This window comes from Phodopus roborovskii, unplaced genomic scaffold (genome assembly GCF_943737965.1).
Source record: "Phodopus roborovskii unplaced genomic scaffold, PHOROB, whole genome shotgun sequence".
NCBI lineage: Eukaryota > Metazoa > Chordata > Mammalia > Rodentia > Cricetidae > Phodopus > Phodopus roborovskii.
The window spans coordinates 6,966,285-6,984,868 of NW_026126625.1; the positions used below are offsets into that span (position 1 = coordinate 6,966,285).

At 40.6% G+C, this 18,584-nt stretch overlaps 1 protein-coding gene across 1 annotated transcript in view; it reads left to right on the top strand.

Annotated features, from left to right (window-relative positions):
• Nucleotides 1-18,584, top strand: part of Pde8a (phosphodiesterase 8A) — a 115,102-nt gene that overhangs the window by 59,772 nt on the left and 36,746 nt on the right. The window contains exons 2-6 of the mRNA XM_051206531.1: nt 6,409-6,465; nt 8,056-8,246; nt 11,288-11,344; nt 12,173-12,227; nt 14,825-14,913. Of these exons, the coding sequence (XP_051062488.1) occupies nt 6,409-6,465; nt 8,056-8,246; nt 11,288-11,344; nt 12,173-12,227; nt 14,825-14,913 (449 nt within the window). The remainder of the gene's footprint in view (nt 1-6,408; nt 6,466-8,055; nt 8,247-11,287; nt 11,345-12,172; nt 12,228-14,824; nt 14,914-18,584) is intronic.

Consider the following 18,584-nt stretch of genomic DNA (forward strand, 5'->3'; position numbering starts at 1 on the left):
CTCTACACTCTCATGGGCACTTTTTTTTTCTTTAAAAAAATAGTAGCCATATTAATAGGAGTGAGGTGGTAATCTTGTACTTTTAATTTGTATATTTTATTTTAAGTCAATTTAAAGATTATTTTATGCTATGTTTGCTTTCATATGTGTATGTATACCACATATATGCCTGGTTCCTGCAGAGGCCCAAAGAGGGTTTTGGGTTCCCTGAAACTGGAGTTACAGATGTTTGTGAGGCACCATATAGATTCTGGGTACCAAACTTAGGTCTTCTGGAAGAGCAGTAAGTGCTCTTAATCACTAAGTCATCTCTCTTGAAAATTTTATGTTTTATACGATGATGGGACAGACTTAGACTTCCTAGGGGAGGCCTTACCCTATTCAAGGAGCACATGTGAGATGGGGGCAAGGAATTGGGGGATAGATAGGAAGAAGAGGAGGGAGGGAGAATTGGGATTGAAATGTAAAAAATAAATTAATAAAAGACATTTTTAAATTTTGTTTTAGTCCGGTGGTGGTGGTTCACCTCTTCAATCCCAGCACTCTAGGAGGCAGAGGCAGGTAGATCTCTATGAGTTCAAGGCTAGCCTGGTCTACAGAACAAGTTCTAGGACAGCCAGGGCTACACAAAGAAACTCTTATCTCAAAAAACAAAAGCAAACAAAAAAATTACATTTTAAAAACGATTGTTAATATTGAACATCTTTGTGTGTGTTTCTTGTGTGTCTTCTTTGAGAAATGTCTGTGTGAGCCCTTTGCCCTTTTTAAAGGGAAATTTTTATTAGACTTATTCATTTTATTTTATGTGTGTGTAATTTGCCCACACATGTACGTGCTTGGTGCCTGCTTGGGTCAGAAGAGGGCATTTTAATACGTTTTTTTGTTGAATTGATGTGTTCCATATGCTCTGGGTCTCAATTTCTTACCAAATATGTGATTTGTGAACATTTTCTCCCCTTATATTAGCTGACTTTTTACTCTGTTAATACTGTCTTTTGATGTACAACATTTTCATCAGTTTTTTTGCTGCCTGTGCCATTAGTGTCATCTTTAAGAAACTATTGCCAAATCTAGCATTGAGTGCTTTCATTCTTTTTTCTTGTATGAGTTTTATATTTTATACCTTATACTTACATCCTTAGTTTGGTCAGTTTTTTACCATGGCACTAGTTAGCATCCGGTTTCATTATTTCTGCTGAGTGTCCAGGTTCCCCTCATCGCTTGTTGAAAGACTGTCTTCCCCCATTGAGTCACCTTGGCATATTTGAACTGCTCTCTAGCCTCTGTTCATTGCTGTCTCTCTCTGTCTATACCAGCACCACACTGCTGTGATTGCTATAGTTTTGTATTACGTTTTGAAATTGGGAAATGCGAGTCTTGCAGGGCATTCTCTTCAGCATTGTTTTGACTATTAGAGGTCCCCTGAATTTCCATATGAGTTCTAGAATGTACATTTCTGTTCCTGCCAGAAGCAAAAGGAAAGAATTAGGGTTTTAATAAGGGCCCCAATGGTCCAATGTGTAGACTGTTTTAGGTAGCATTGACATTTTAATAAGTCTTCTACTCCATAAACATGGGATGTGCTTTCATTTAGTTAAAAAATTTGGTGCATATGTGGCATGTATACACAGTGTGTATGTGCATAAGCATGTGTGAAGGCCAGAGGTCCCAGCTGCCTCTGTCACACTCTTTCTCTCCTTTCGCCTCTTCCTCCTCCTCCTCATTGCCAGCACCATTATTGTATTTTGTTTTGTTTTGCTGAGATGTAATCTCACAGTGTAGCCCCTGGCTAGCCTGGAACTCACTGTATAGACCAGGCTGGCCTACACATAAAAATTCAAACTCAAAAACATTTGTTTGCCTCTGACTCCTGAGTGATGGGATTGATTAAAGGTATGTGCCACCACACCCCGACATTTTTGGTTTTTTTTTTTTTTTTTAAAGATGGCAGAACCTGGAGCTCACTTTTTCAGTTAAACTGGCTGACCAATGAGTCCCTAGGATATACTTGCCTCTCTGTCCCCACCCAATACTTGGGTTATCAACACATACACTACTGTGTCCAACTTTCCATTGGCACCAGGGGTTCAAACTCAGGCCCTCATTCCTGCAGACAGCACTTTCCTGACTGAGCCAACTCCCCAGCTGAATAATTGTGTTTGCTACTCTATCGAGTGCATTCTTTTCAAATTCCTTTCAGATAGTAAGTATAGTAATAGATTTGATTTCTTGTATGCTGCTGAATCCATTTATTAGTCTTTGAAGTTTTCTTATAGGATCCTTTAGGTTTTCTTCATTTAAGGTTGATTTATCTATGAATAAAGATAGCTTTGTTCCTTTTTTTACTTTGAATGCCTCGTTTATTTCCTTGTCTGATTGTTTTGTCTAGAACCCCAGTGACTGTGTTAAAAGTGGTGAAGCAGGCTTCTCTCATTGTTCCTAACTTTAGAGGAACCATTTCCATTCTTTCCTGAATGGGTAGGTTTGCTGTGGGTTTATTATGTCTAGGTAGCTCTCTTCTGCTCCTCTTTAACCATTTATTGTCCTGAAAGAATGTTTATTTAGAATTTTTTCAATTTTTTTGCATCAGTTGAGATTATCATGTGATCGTTTTGCTTCGCTCTATTAAAAGTACTTTCTGATTTTCATACGTTGAATCATCCTCATGTCCCAGAAATAACTCTCACTTGGCCTTGGCTAATGGTATATCATCTCGTGTGTGTGTGTGTGTGTGTGTGTGTGTGTGTGTGTGTGTTGTATGTACATTATATATGTATGTATGACATTCATGTGGAAGCCAGAGGTTAACCTCATTGTTATTCTTCCAGAACTTTCCACTTTAATTTTTTCCCCCATTTTTGTTACACTTTTCATTTGTTATCAGTGTGTGTGTTCGTGGGTACATGGGCTGTCCGAGAATGACTTCGTGGAGTAGTTAAGCAGACCTCCTCTTTCTCAGAGGCTCAGACTCAGGTCACCAGACTTGTGTGCTAAGTGTCTTGACCCACTGACATCTTACCTTATGAAGTAGACTCTGCCATTAGCCTAGAGCTCATCAGTTTGTCTTCTAGCCCAGTGCACACTAGGGACTCATGCTTGTGTAGTGAGCACTGTACCCACTGAGTGGCCTAGCTTCAGCTCTAACCATTTTAATATGCTTGTAGGTTGAGTTCCCTAGTATTTGTTGAGAATGTTTGTATTCGTTCCTTAAGGAACATTGGCGTATAGTTTTCTGTGTCTCTTGACTAGTTTGGGTGTCAGGGTAATACTACTTTTGTAGTTAGCTTGGGAGACTTTGAAGATCTGATGATAGAGGTCAGATTTTTTTTGTGTGGATGTGATTTAATCTCAGTAGGTTTTATGTTTCTAAAAATGTGTCTGTTAGATCCAGGTTATCAAAATGTATTAGGTGCATAATTTTTCATTTTACTTTAACAAGTCTTTTTATTGCCATAGGATTAGAAATACCATCACTTTAATTTGTGACTTAATAATTTGAGTTATTGATTTCCTCTATTGTCTGTTCATTATTTCACTTTATCCCCATGCTTTATTATTTTCTTTCTCCTGGAAGCTTTAGTTTATTATTTTTCTAGTTCCTTAAGTTATAAAGTTAGTTTGATAATTTGAGATCTATCATGATTATTAATTTTTAAAAATTGTGTGTGCGTGCACATGTGCGCAAGTATAGGTGCCCGTGGAGGCCAGAGGCAGCACGTGCCCTGGAGCTGGAGTCACAGGCAGTTGTGAGTTGCCTGACATGGGTGCTAGGAACCAAATCCAGTTCCCTGCAAGAGTAGTTTATGCTCTTAACTGCTGTGCCATTTCTCCAGCTCCTACTGTGACTCTTAATGTTTACATCTGTGGCTATAAATTTCCCCTTACCACTGTTTTTACTGCTACCTGCTTCTTGATCAGAAGTCAATGACAATAAGCAGCAGTTGTGATGGCAACCCCAATTTCTGAGATTGAGGGAGAGGGCCTGTATGACCATCCTCTTTCCTGATGTTTATGTTCAGATTGGTCTGGGAACCTGTGCATACTACCTACATGGAGCTAGAGCTAGGTCTGGCAGGCTGATACTAAGAGTGGAATTGACTAAAATGAACCACATTTCCTGTGTATCTTAAGGGTTATCTCGGACTCATTTCCCAGTACAGTATTGCTAAGATAGAGAGCTTCCTGCTGCTTCTCACATTACCACCTTCTGTCATTTATTCTTTTTTTTTTTATTCTGATTTTAGCATCCATTTATATGCACCCTTATCATGATGTCCCACAGTGACACGTCCAACGAGGGTCGTTGGTTCTTCAGTTACCTATTCTCCTTACCATTCACTTTTCCAAAGAATCTCCCTTGAGTCTTAGGTCTGAAATAGTGGTCTTCATTCCTCTAATTCCTTTTGTAAAACAGAATTATCACAAGGCAAATCAGAAACTTAATCAGTGGTGGTGTCTTAGTTAGGGTTTCTACTGCTGTGAAAAAACACCATGACCAAAAGTAACTTGGGAAGTAATAGCCTATAAATCCGTCATCCAGGAAAATCTGGGCAGGAACTGAGGCAGAAGCTAATGTAAGGAGCCATGAAAGAGCACTGCTTACTGGCCTGCTTTCTTAGAGCACCAAGGACTACAGTGGGCTGGGCCTTCTCGGTTAGTAATTTAGATTTTCTCAACTGGGAGTCCCTCTTTCCAAATGACCTGGCTTGTATAAAACTGACATAAAACTAGCCAATCACTTTTTCTAGTTAAAATTATATGTGGGTTACCTAAGCACATTTTATTACATTTTTTTGTACCTAGTTTTAGTTTATAGCTTGAGATAAGAGATTAGCAGGAGATACTTTATAGAGAGTATCTAGTTCTAGGGTTGTTATTCTAGATGTGGAATCACACCGTCTCCCAGGCTTAGGGTAGGGATCTCTTTAGCACATGGGATCTTAGATTCCAAAGTCAGTCTCTTTCTGTAGGCTAGGCTTTGTCTATTTTTCAGAACAGAAGTAAAGTACAGAATATATATATATTCTTCTAGAAGACCAGTACTCTGTGTGTGTGTGTGTGTGTGTTGTGTGTGTGTGTTTGAGAGAGAGAGAGAAAGAGAAAGAGAGAGATAGGGAAGGCGTATGCCATCACACATTACATGTAGAGGTTAGAGGATTACCTTTATGTGGGTTCAGGGATCAAACTCAGGCTCCCAGGCTTACATGGCAAGCACCATCACCACTGACCTATCTTACCACTACTCTTACCACTCCTCCACCTTATTTTTTGAAGCATTAGTTCTCAGTGCACCTAGAGCACATTGATCAGCTAACCTGGCTGGCCAGTGAGCCCCTGCATTTGCCTGTTTCCATCTCCCCAGTGCTGGTATTACAGACACATAGACACATACAGCTTTGTATACAATTGCTGAAGATCTCAGGCCCACTTTTTTTTTTTTTTTTTTTTTTTTTTTTTTTGTTGTTGTTGTTGTTGAAGTAAACACTTTGCCAACTGAGCTATCTTCCAGCCTGGATGCTGTGTGTATTAGTGTTGAAAGTTTTTCTTGTCTCACCAGGTCCCGCCACCCTTCTCAGCCCCAAATAAGCAAACAGAGACTTATATTAATTATAAAGCTGTTGGCCAATGACTAGGGCTTCTTACTGGATAGCTTTGTCTTAATTACTAACCCATTTCTACTAATCTGTGTATTTCCATGTGATCTTGCCTTACTGGAGAATGTCCAGACTACCTTCTACTCCTTTATCAACTACATGGTGACTGTCCTTGGCGAGCTCTCTCTGCCTCCCGTTTCCCAGAATTCTCTTCTCTTAGCCCTGCCTGTCTTCCTGCCTCTACTAGCCAAACAGTATTTTATTCATCAACTAATAAGAGAAACATATATACAGAAGGACATCTCCCATCATATCAGTGTCAAGTGTTTAATGTCAGCTTCCCCTATGGTTAAGCATGTGTTAACAAGACTGTTAAACTCCTCTGTAAAAGGAAGTGTCAGCTATTTCTTAGAAAAGTTTCTCTGACTGACATCCATTGTTCTGACTGCTAGGTTACATTATTCATGTGCCATTTTGGATGTAAGATTTTGTTATCCATCAGGAAAAGGTGGGGATAATCTATAGGGACTGTCAGTGTGTATTTAGTGTCTCCTCTTCAGGGGATCTTTTTATTATAATCTTAATTGATCTTTGTAACAAATGAGAAGCTGTGGCTGAGGAAGGATGAGTAACACTCTTAGAGTTATACAGAGCTAGCAACAGACAGTCGCCCTGAGATCAACACATTTCATTGTTCTTTCCTAGTCTCACTTCTGGGGGTTTAGGGTGTGTGATTGCAATTCCTCTTACTTATCTAATACTTACATAATTTGCGGGGGTAGATCTTTTACTTTTGCAAATCTCTTTCTTACAGGTATCAGTAACTGATGTGCAATTTGGCCCGATGAGATTTCATCAAGACCAGCTTCAGGTACTGTGACATAATGAACATATTTCAATTTTCTTTAATGAGGAGGGTGTTTAAAACTATACATTTAAGATATGTGTTCTTTTATTTAGCTACGAGCAGTAGGTCATGATTAAAGTTTTTTTTGGACTTGGTAACAATGTTATAACCCTTTCCTTATGAATACATGTTGAGGTTAAAATTTAGGGTTGCAATAAAAGAGGGTGTGTATTAATTGTACAAAACCAAAGTGGCAAAAGGCTAAGTGCTGATTAATCTAGAGGAAGAATTTTAAAGGCATTATCATTCACAACTTCTCTGTAAGTTTTATTTTTTTTCCAAAATAAAAAGTTAAAAACGTAGCCTTTTCTATTATATCAGGTTCGTTTTTATTTTGGGGACAAGGCCCTATATAGCCTATGTTGGCATCAGGGGGTTAGAGAGATGGCTTAGTGGTTAAAAGTACCTCTTGTTCATGCAGAGGACCTAGGTTCAGTTCCAAATGCACACATGTTAGCTTACAACGGTCTGTAACTCTAGTGCCAAGGGATCTGACACTGTCTTCTGGAACTCCATGGGAACATTACAAATGTGGTACACATACATACATGCAGGTAAAACACCTGTACCTATGAAATAAAAAATAAATAAATCTTTAAAAAGTGATAAAATGTAGCCAAGTTGTTTGAAGCTTCCTGCACATGAACTATGTTTGCTATTGTATTTTAACCTTGTGAACGAGGCAGACAAAGGTATGTGTTCTTGGTTCTTTGTATTTGCGGTATTTGAACAGTTGGGCAAACTTTCAAGGAGGTAAAGGATTTGAGTTTTGTAGTCAACCTCTGTCTACCAGGCTGTTCATTACCATACAGCCTCTGTAGTTTCTTGACTCTAGCTCTGAAGGGATGAAACAGAGGTGTTTTGAGCTTGGTTTGTCTGGGAGGCCTGGTTAGATAGGGAGGAGGCATCAGGTCTAGGCTTTATGTGGTACAGGCCAGGCACTAAGACAACTATCTTGGCATTGTCACAGATGCTACCTGCATTGTCTGGGCTCTGTGCCCATGTCATTTACCTAGCAGGCTTTAAAATACAATGTTGTAGTCTTCAAATCTTCTCTCTCATATTCAGAATGACCTTTCAACTTGTTGGCATTACATAAAATCTGAGTCAGCACATGTCAAGTGTATCATTTAAGGTTTATGTGTCCCAACGGTCTTAAGTGCTAACATTTGCCATCTGGGGCACTTCACTAGAATATCAGCATTGCCATTCTTAGTTAACTGTCCATTTGTGAGCATCAATATTTGTGTTTTGATTCTATTTTAAAATAAAATATTCTGTTGAGTCTGTATTGAATCCTATCAATGGGGTTATCAGTAAAAGAAGTAAGCATTTGTCCCAAGCACTTGGACTTCCAGGTTAGAAAGTAGCATTGATTCGTGGACAACAAATGCTAATATCCCTGAGTTATATGTAAGAAAAGAATGTGTATTTATGAATGTTACATTCATATCTTGTGTCTTCACCTAAACATTTGAGAATTTTCTGTAGCTTATTTAAAAATGACAGTTATAACAAGATTTTTAAAAATGTGTTTGTCTTCTTTTGGTCCAGGTACTTTTAGTGTTTACCAAAGAAGATAGCCAGTGTAATGGATTCTACAAGGCATGTGAAAAGGCTGGGTTTAAGTGTACAGTCATCAAGGAGGTGCAGGCTGTCCTTACCTGTTTCCTGGACAAACTCCATGACATTATCATCATAGATCACAGAAATCCCCGGCACCTGGATGCAGAAGCACTGTGCAGGTAAGGACCCAACCTGCAGAGTCCCATTGGCCCTTGTGACAATAAATGCAGCCTGTAGAAACATTAAGTTAAATTCAATCTCAACTTCCTTATATGCAAAGAAAATAAGGTGTTATAACCTCATAACCCCAATTATCATTTGCATATTACTGAAACAAGGATGATTATAATTTCCTAGCCTGTTTTTAAAGAGCCCTTTCTGTTGTGTCTTCATGTGGGTGTGTGCCCACATGTAGAGTCCAGAGGCCAACATAGGTGTCTTCTTCAGCCACCCTCCAGAGCTTGTTTGTTTGTTTTGAAACAGGATCTCTCATTGGACCTGAACCTCATCTTTTCTTGCGTGGTTGGCAGGCCAATAAGTTCTAGGGATCTGCCTGTTTGCAACTTTCCCAAGCCCTGAGCTCATGGATGCATGCTGCTGTGCCAAGACTTTACTTGGGTAGTGGGGATTCAAACCTGGGTCCTCTTAGATGACAAGTCATCTAAGAACTGACACTCTTTCTAACTAACTGGTAGCTCTTGTGTGGCTGCAGAATTAAACAGTACACAGGAGGCTTGGCTGGCCAGTGAAGAACAGACCTTTACAAATATGGTTCCTGATATTCTTTTCCTGGTAGACTCTGAATCTCAGGTCTTCCCTGTTGGCTTCTTCGTACCACTTCATCTTCATCTTGTGGGGAGAGAGTTTGGGGCAGGGTGGGTCTTTGTGTCATCCCTCATGAATTTCCTAGAGGCAGGAGTAGGCCTTGATTGTTTATCAGGTCAGCTCCATCTTGGCCTCAGCCTTTATCTGGTTTGTCTCTTAAGACCATCTCTACAGAGGCATCTGCCTAGTGTGAACTGTTTCATCAAGAAATTTCTCCAGAATCTCATTCCTTAACCAGCTTTTCTTGCTTTCAGTAGACCTGTGTAGCCCGTGAGACCTTAGCCCTGACTGAGTGCTGATCTTCCCTCTGTCCTCTTTTTGGGGGATACCTAAGCAATATCATCCTCTGAAAAGCTTTTCATCAGTTGCTGATCTATCCAAATTACTATCATTCACCCGTAGCTCTTTACTGGGCATTTACAACTCCTTGTGCTTCTGTGAAATAAATACTTATTTAAAGCGGCTGGCTGGAAACTTGGCCCCTGCCCCTTCCTACATCCCTTTTATGTAGGAAACATGTAAGAGCAGGTGCAGTGGCCCTAAAGTCACAGGAACAGCATTCATGAGTCCATGCTTCTTCCTCAGCCCTGAAGATTAGAGTCAGCATGAGTACTGGTTACCAGGAGCGCCCTGGCTTCATGCAGAAGAGGGTCTGCTGTACCGATGATCCTTCCAAGCCCGAGTGACCCTCCCCTGGCCTTTCCCTTCCAGAAACTGAGCCTGGTCTTCTCTGGGCAGGGAGACCAGAGTTGGACACCTAACCAGCAAGCCCTCCAGTGACCTGTTTGGGAAGTCTTCTCCAGTAGAGCTCTGCAGGCTCCTGTGGGGAAGAGGGCTGGAGGAGTGCAGTGGACACTGGGAAAGGTGGGGAAGTGAGCTATGGGCCTATGAGGGAGATTAGCTGGGCCTGAGTGGCTCTCCTAGAGGACCACTCTTTGTCTACCTTTTGACCCTAAACCTTTCTCAGCCTCACAGGAACCTGTAGTCTTCATAACCCAAGGTAAGGGTGAGCAAAGGATAAAGGTTTTGCCCATTTTGTGATCACATTTATGCTCCAAGGGTAGTGATGGTAATTTTTGGTTTCATTTCTGTTGCTGTGATAAAATATCCTGACAAATAGAGGAGAAAGATTTATTTTAGTTCACAATTCTGTGTTATGGTCTGTCACATGGATACTTAAAACCTGCAAGTCTTAAAATAGTTACTGTCTGGCTCTTTACAGAAAAGTCTTCCAGGACCAAGGCATCCCCTGTATATGATAATTGTCTCATAGACATCTAGACTGGGGGAATTGGGAAGTAACCACTCAAATCACTTTTGTGTTCTGTGATTCAGAAGCAGTTTTCCTTCCTTCCTTCCTTCCTTCCTTCCTTCCTTCCTTCCTTCCTTCCTTCCTTCCTTCCTTTCTTTCTTTCTTTCTTTCTTTCTTTCTTTCATTAATAGAGCTTAAATCATGTAGTCAGCCTTGGCTGGTCTCTGGACGTCCAAGAGGCTAGCATAGCTTTCCCTTGTATGGACCAGGACAGTCTATACAAGGCCCTCTCCACCATTCCCATCTACAGCCCCTCTTCCTCCAGTGGCTGGTTCTTCTTAGACAGCTCCACCTTCTCATGGAAACTGAGTGCAGAGCTGCTGTATGCCTCCAGCGGAGTGTTCCTTTCCGTTCTCTACTCCTCTGCATCTCATGTGTGATCTGATCTCTTGGCTGTATTGCCATCACTCATGCATGGTCCATATTGCTGCTTCCCCTAAGGGTTGTGTTCCTGGTTGGTTGGAGAGCCTCACACTCCTTGGGTATTATCAATGGAACAGTGTCTTTTATGTTTCTCCACCAAACCACCACCTTAACCTTTGATCATAGGTGGTGACTCTTCATTGTGACTGATAAAATATCTTGTATTTCCTTGTCTTAGTTTTATGGTGTTATGATTTTTGCCTACAGTTTATCTCAGACTTCTTTATTCTTTTAAAATTCAGAAACAAGCTATCTCCTGGTTGTCCCAATCCCCACAGTGTGCATAGACAGGAACCTGTGGAGATGCACAAGCACTGCATTTCCTTCCACAGGAAAAGAGAGACAAGTGATTGTGGCTCCTTTCATATAAGCACAGTGTTGGGGAGACTGCCCCCCCCAAACTAACCTAGGTAACTGCATAGAGTACTTCACCTTAGCTGTTTCATTTGCACATGATGGTTGTCATGGAATTGTAGTGCACTAGTTAGGAGTTTATCACCGAGGGAAGGAAGGTCCAGTAGTCAAGGTGAGTCCAGAGTGGGAAGGGATTTCTTCCCCTCTCATTTCCCTCCCCAATTGTAATCACAAAACTAAAACTATGAAAGTATATTTATTTTTAATAATTATTTGTATATTTATTTAAATTTTTGTTTTTTAAAGGTCTATCAGATCATCAAAACTCTCAGAAAACACAGTTATTGTTGGTGTAGTCCGCAGGTAAGCTTTTTTTTTTTTAATGTTGAAATTCAGGTGTCAGTGTAATGTTATTAGCATGATAAAATAAAGGCTTGCTTGTGACTGCAGAACCCTTTGAAGTCTGGCCTTCTTTACGCCTTAGCATTTTATTGTTTCTTTGCTTGGACTTCAGGGAGGGAGCTCTGCTCTCTGGTTTACTGTTCTGACTTTGAACTGCCCCTTACAGGCAGACTATAAGAAAATCCCATTCTCCTAGGGTAAAGGTTTTCAGATGTGACTTCCTAGGACCTTTAATTTGAGTATCTGTAAGGATCTGGGTGACATACAAATGCAAGGCATCTTCTCAAGTTAGAGCAAGGAGGAGAGTACATACAAGGAGAGCAAATGTTAAATAAATGCTGTTTATATCAGTAAGGACAGAAATGCCTCTGTGCCATTTAATCTTCTAGAAGTGGAAGATAAGAGAACTTACTTAATAGTTTAAATATACATACCTTTATATATTAAGTAGATGCCTGGACACTATTCAGTTGTTAATATAACCTTTAAAGAATTAAAATACTTGGTGCAGTGACAGGTGCCTATAGTCCAGTACTCAGGAGGTTCAGGAAAAGGAATTGATGGCTTGAGCCTAGGAGTTTGAGGCCAGGCTGAGTAACACAGCAAGCCCCTACCCCCCAAACAAATTATAATAATATCCTGCCAGAAGGCTAAAGATGACTTTGAAACAGGGAAGGCTTGTCAATTTCATATGCATTTGCTAATTCATTTGAAGGTACTTGTTATGTGATCATTGAAGATTACATAAGTTAGCGAACACTACCTAACCCTTACCATCTTCCTTTGAAGGGGGGACAAAGAGGAGGTGTCTTTAATGCCCTTCATTGCTGCTGGCTTCACAAGGGTATGTACCTACTTCTTAGCTGTACAAGTATAATTCATTGTGAGAATTTTCTTTTTACCACAATTTGTTTCCCTGCAAAATTTTTAAATTATTTTGAAGGAAAAAAAATGTTCCTGTACTGTATTGGTTCATATCTCAAAACTATGCCTGCCCAAAGTCATCCAAATGTAATGAAATGTCCTGTGCTGATGTACCCATTTGCCAATTCTATTAGAGAATGTGTTTTTATAATGCTTTCACGTGTACTTGAAGTTTCTGAAGTCAGCTCAGTGATTATGGAAATGAGGGAACCTGCGCACTGGCTCCTCCTCCCTCTGCTTCCACCTTTAGTCTGTTGGCTACTCTTAGACCAAAAGGCCTCTCAGGATTTTTAGATTGTAGATGATGAAGACATAGGGTTGGAGACCTAGCTGAATGGAAGAATACTTGCTTAGGATGTAGAAGGCCCTGGGTTTGATCCCCAGCACTGAAACACAAATAAAATAAAAAATCATGAGTGTAGGGGTGCACACTGAATCCTAGCACATTGAGGGTAAAAATAATTTTGTAGATATGTAAAATTTTTATTCATGGAAAAATCTGGCTACATGGGAGGCTGTGTATTGATGTGGGCAAACAGACATGATTCTTTATCCCAAGATCTCACTTGCAGAGCAGTCAGTTTGTTTGTCTCAAGGTCTCCACCCCATCTTCTGGAGTGGCATAAGCATTGTACTCAGAAATAACTCCTAGCTGTCCCTGGCTAGTGAGTAGTAGGCACCTATATGCATGTGCAGCCATCACGAGTATTCCATGGAGTCCTGGCTACTATGGGCAGATGGTCCAGTGTTCCCCATCCCTGTCAGGAGGGGAGAGCTAGAAAGGAAGTCATCTCAGACCTCTGAGTGAGAAGGACCTATAAGCACGCAGGCCCATCATGCCTTTGGCGTCAGCCCTTGCCTCTTCCCTGCCAGGGTGCACCAGTTTTGCTTTGCTTTTTAAACATTTTTTTTAAATCTATGTGTTATGAGTATTTTGCCTGCATGTGTGTCTGTGTACCATATGCATATTTGGTGCCAGCAGAGCAGAAAGGGGGTGTCAGATTCTCCTGGAACTAGACTTACAGGTGGTTGTTAGCTCCATATAGTTGTTGGGAATTAAAATCGGGTCCTCTGGAAGCTTAGCCACTGCTTTTAACTATGGAGCCAACTCTGTAGGCCCACAACTTGATCTTTTCATTTTTATAATAGTTTGTAGACAGAATACTTCCTCCTACCACCTCTGTCCTTATGGTGGTCTGTAGTGGATGGGTAGGAACAGCATTTCTTTTCTTGTTTATAAGTGAGGAGGCAAGCTCAGAAAGAGTGTTTCATTAGGTCCATACAGCTTTTAACGCTTGAGCCTGGCATGTCCACAGAAACCTAGATAGATTGTTTGTTCCACAGAGAAGACACTGATCATGGACATCTGCCATCATTTTGGTAGCAGAGGGGCCTCCTCAAGCAGCCTATGTCCTGTATTGATCTGGCTGGGTTAGGTAGATAGTGGTCTGCCAAGGCTATGCCTCTTAGGCCTCAGCTTTCTCCTCAGTCAGAGTTGCTTTACATTTATTGTAAGAGTGAAGAACTCTTCTCAGAAACCGGGGTGAGTCAATGTTCATAAGTGTTTTCTGTCAGAATGAAGCTACAGTTGGACCTCTAGCCATGAGTCCCCCATTAGACAGTTCTGTATCAGTAGACTCTTCCTAGTGTAGATCCATAGTATTCAGGAAAGAACATTCCACATGTGAATGTGTATAGATGTTTCTTCTTGTTGTTCCCAATGTAAAACAGTTTAACAACTGTTTATGTAGCATTTGCCTGTGTTTGGTAGTGTAAGTATTCTAGAGGCCACTAATGTATACAGGGAGATAGCATCATTTATATGTAAACACTATGTCATTTTACATAAGGGAGTTGTGTAATCTCTGCAGATACCCTGAGACAATATAGTGACTTCTAAGATGCCATTGTGAAATTTATTATTTGATGGTAGAATGGGTCCATTTTTTTGTAACTATGCTATTTGCTTTTTTTGTGGGACATTTCCATGATGTAAACATTGGCATACAGAATACTTAGTGTCCATAGCAGCAAGAGGCATTGGGCAAACCCATGTCTTCTCCTGGTTCCTTACTTGCAGAATGATTACCAGTCAGACTCTTTGGCAGAGTTAGTGGACAATGTGTCCCAGGTAGGAGTCCTGTCTTTGAGCCACAAGTGTGAGTAGAAGTACAAGTGTGTTTTGTGTACAGTGTCTAACTTTGAGTATAAAACATTATTTCAGAAACTACTTGAAAACCCAATATAAACAAGACTTTTGTTAATAAATCTACTTTCTACACAGTCTCACTTCAGTTTCATAAGTGATATGGAGATGTGCAGAGAACCTTAGTATTTCTATTTTTTAAAGGTAATTTGGTACATTTCAATTTCATCTCTCATCTTCTGTTGTACTTTAATGATTACAAAGCAGTTTTTAAATTTCAGTAGCCAAATTGAAAGTTCTGTTTAGCATTTCTTTTGTAGTATACATCAAAGGTTCTTCTGTATCTACAAAGCTCCCCTTTCTATTTATAGAGGTATATAGAAAACCCCAACATCATGGCCTGTTACAATGAACTGCTCCAGTTGGCATTTGGAGAGGTGCGATCACAACTGAAACTCAGGTAACTCTGTCCCTGATAAAAAGCCCTCTAGACCCCAGGGAAAACTTACAAGCAAAGATCTTTTGGTCATAACTGATACCAGTTAAAGCAGGATAGTTGTGGGTTGGCTGTCAGGAAAGTACTTACCATGCAAACATGAGGCCCTAAGTTCATGGCCCCAGCATCCACATGTAAGGCTGTGTGTACCTGTAATTCTAGCACTGACGAGACAGAAGGCTACCTGAGGCTTGTTGACTAGAAGTCTAGCCATGTCAGTGAGTTCCAGGTTCAGTGAAAGCCCCTGACTCAAAATAGTGTGGAAAACAATTGAGGAAGGCACCAGTGTTGACTCTGACCTCTACGAATACAATTATGTTTAAAAGATGTGATGGATAGTAGGCTGCCAGTGCATCTCACGCAGACTGTAGCTAGCTGTTCTCTGTCCCGCCAGCCAGCTTCCAAATAAATGACATGGAGACTTCTTATTAATTATGAAAGCTCAGTCGATAGTTTGGGTTTCTCAAAACTAGCTCTTATAACTTAAATACCCACATTTTTATTAATTTATGTTCTACCATATAACCTTTACCTCTGTTCCACTTTGTGTGTCTGACTTACTCTGCTTCTGTCTGGCTTCGCTTCTTTCTTCTTCTCAGTATTCTCTGTCCCGGAAATCTTGCCTAGTTCTTGGCTGTTTATCTCTCTCTCTCTCTCTGTCTCTCTCTCTCTCTCTTTGAGACAGGGTTTCTCTGTGTAGCTTTGGAGCCTATCCTGGCACTCACTCTGTAGCCCAGGTTGGCTTTGCTCAAACTCACAAAGATCCACCTGCCTCTGCCTCCCGAGTGCTGGGATTAAAGTTGTGTACCGCCACCGCCGCCACCACCACCACCACCCAGCCCACTTACCTTTTTACTAAGCCAATCACAGTGACATACTTTCACAGTGTAAAGGAATATCCACAATAGTATACTTTCAAGAGTGTGATGAGTGTTGCTGTTACTGAGGCCTCAAAGCAGTAATGAATGAGAAAAAAAGATATAAAATCATACATACTTGTGTTCTAAGGGGAAAATACTTTAACTATACTATACCCAATATATTGCCATTTTTCCTGGCAACTGATACTTTTCCCTACTCTACAATGCCAATTTTGTTATTAATTCCCTTTTTGTTTGAGACAGGACCTCGTGTAGCATAGAGACTTGCTGTGTAGCCAGGGTTGACCTACTGATTCTCCTGCATCTGTTTCTTAACTGCTGGGATTATAGTCACGAGCCACCATGCGTGGCTATAATTTGTTTTTGATGAAAAATTTCTTTTGAGACAAGAGTCTTACTATATTCTCCAGGATAGCCTTGAACTTGGAATCCTCATTTCTTAGCCTCCTGAGTGCTTGGATTATAGGCCTGTGCCACCATGTGCAGCTGTGATTTTTTTTTTTTTTTTTTTTTTTAAGAAACAAGTAGAAGCCTATATACTTGTAGAATAAATAAGAAAAGGTTTCAAAATACTACCAGGTTCACAGAAAGAAAATAAAATCAGCCATTCTCTTTATTCAGTGTTCCTTCTGTGTCCAACTATTTAGCATTTTCTTTATCAGGGGCCAAAGAGAAGGGCTGTTGTTCTGTATGTACGTACATGAGGTGGGTGGAATGCTATGGAGTGGTAGAGTTTGTAGGAAGCAGTACGTTGCTCCGTATGCAGGAAAGAAAAGCACTCCATAGGCAGAATGATGCTTAAGGGCTGGGTGCTGAAAGTGAGCTCAGAGAAGTTACTTCACTCTCAGCCAAGAGCTCACAAGTGGCTGACAGCAGCTCATTCATTTGTCACTCACATGTATTTATGTGTTTACTTTACGGCAGTGTCTCACTGTGTTTCACAGAACTCAGAGATCCGTTTGCCTCTGTCTCCTGAGTGCTGGAATCAAGTGTGAGTGCCCACCACACTTAGCCTGTAATTTACATTTCTAATACTGTAGCTGAAATTGAACTAACTTCAAACTTTCTTCCTCAATGCCTTAGCATAGTGAACTTAGTTGTGTCAGCATATAGTTGCATATTGGAACCCCTAGGTCTCCTCTACCCACTCCTAAATCTTATTCCTCACTGCATCCAATCACTCCTGCCTAATGGGTTTCTCTGGCCTCTGTTCTCTTATTTTTGTCTTCACTTACTCTTAGAGTAAGGTCACTGTCTTTTGCCTGGACTATTGAATCTGTGAGTCAGACTCCCTTCAGTTAGCTCTTAGTTCCCTCTTTTCTGTTTCTCACACTGAAATATCATGTAACTGTCATTTGTGTTTCTGTCTTGCAATACTCCATTAAGTTCAAAGTGAAGTCCCGACTCCCAGATGCCCTGCATCTGTCAATGCTGTACTCCCTTTCCCATATCCCATCATGCCTTGTTCTAGCTGACAGCCAATGGAGAAAAAACATGAAGGGTAAGGGAAATGTGGGACTAGAGGCAATAGAATAGAAGGAGATCTGTTCTGCCAGGTGCTAGGAAGCTGTAAGAAGCAGTCTTGTCACTGCTAAGTCACAAACTAGAATGTAAAGTATAGACAGGCCCAAGTGTATTTAAAGCCTGATCAACATGGCTGTTCAAATCAACACAAGAAAGTGAGCTCTTTGGTGACAGCGACCATAACAAGTACTTAATTCGTTGGAATAGAAATTGATGTACCCCAGTTTCCCTCCCTACCCCAAATAACCACAGTAAACTAAAAGCTTAAATGTAGAGCCATGTAAATGCTCAAAAATAAGCAAATTCTTGATTGGATGATGAAGTTGTTTTAAAGTCAGCATGGTGTAAAAGTTGAATTCTACAAAGGAAGAAAAACCAGTCAACTAACAGAAAAACATTAAGCCTCTGTGTGCTTAAACTCTGAGATAGTTAAAATTATAGGAAACTAAATGGAATTTTGTTGTTGTTGTTTTTTGAGACAGGGTTCCTCTGTGTAGCTTTGTAGACCAGGCTGGCCTTGAGCTCACAGAGATCCACCTGCCCCTGCCTCCTGAGTGCTGGGATTAAAGGCATGTGCCACTAACACCCAGCTGAATAGAAACATTTACTTGATACATATCCAACATGCGTTAGGTTAGTGCCCTAAATAAGGAGCTTTGGTGAATCAAGTAATGAAATACTCTGGTTTAAAAAAAAAAAAAAAAGATATGCACAGGCAATTCACTATTCAGAAGACATGAAAAGTTCAGCCTAGCTAGTAATCAGAAGTCAAAAAGGAGAAGGAGTATAGCATTTACCATTTAGCAGTTCTGTTCTGATGGAAGGAGGAATCCCAGTGGGCCTTCTTGCAGGTCTGTGTTCTCTGCACTGCTTCTGTCACAGGTGGGAGCTCCTCATTGCGTTTGTTGTTGATGATTTTGAGGCAGGATCTCACTTCCTGGCCTTGGCTGGCCTGTAACTCATTATGTTGATCAGGCTGGCCTGGTAGATCTCTTCCCCTGTTTCTGTCCTCCCAAGTACTTTTTGTCAGCTGAGCTCTCTCACCAGCCATTCTTTTGTTTTTTTTGGGGGGGGGGTATTTTTATTTTTAATTTTGTGCATTGGGTGAAAGGGTACAAGTACTTGCAGAAGCCAGAGGCATCAGATTTCCCTGGAGCTGTCTGATATGGGTGTTGGGAATTGATTGTACTGACATGATTATAACTGCTAAGCCATCTCTCTGGCTCTGAA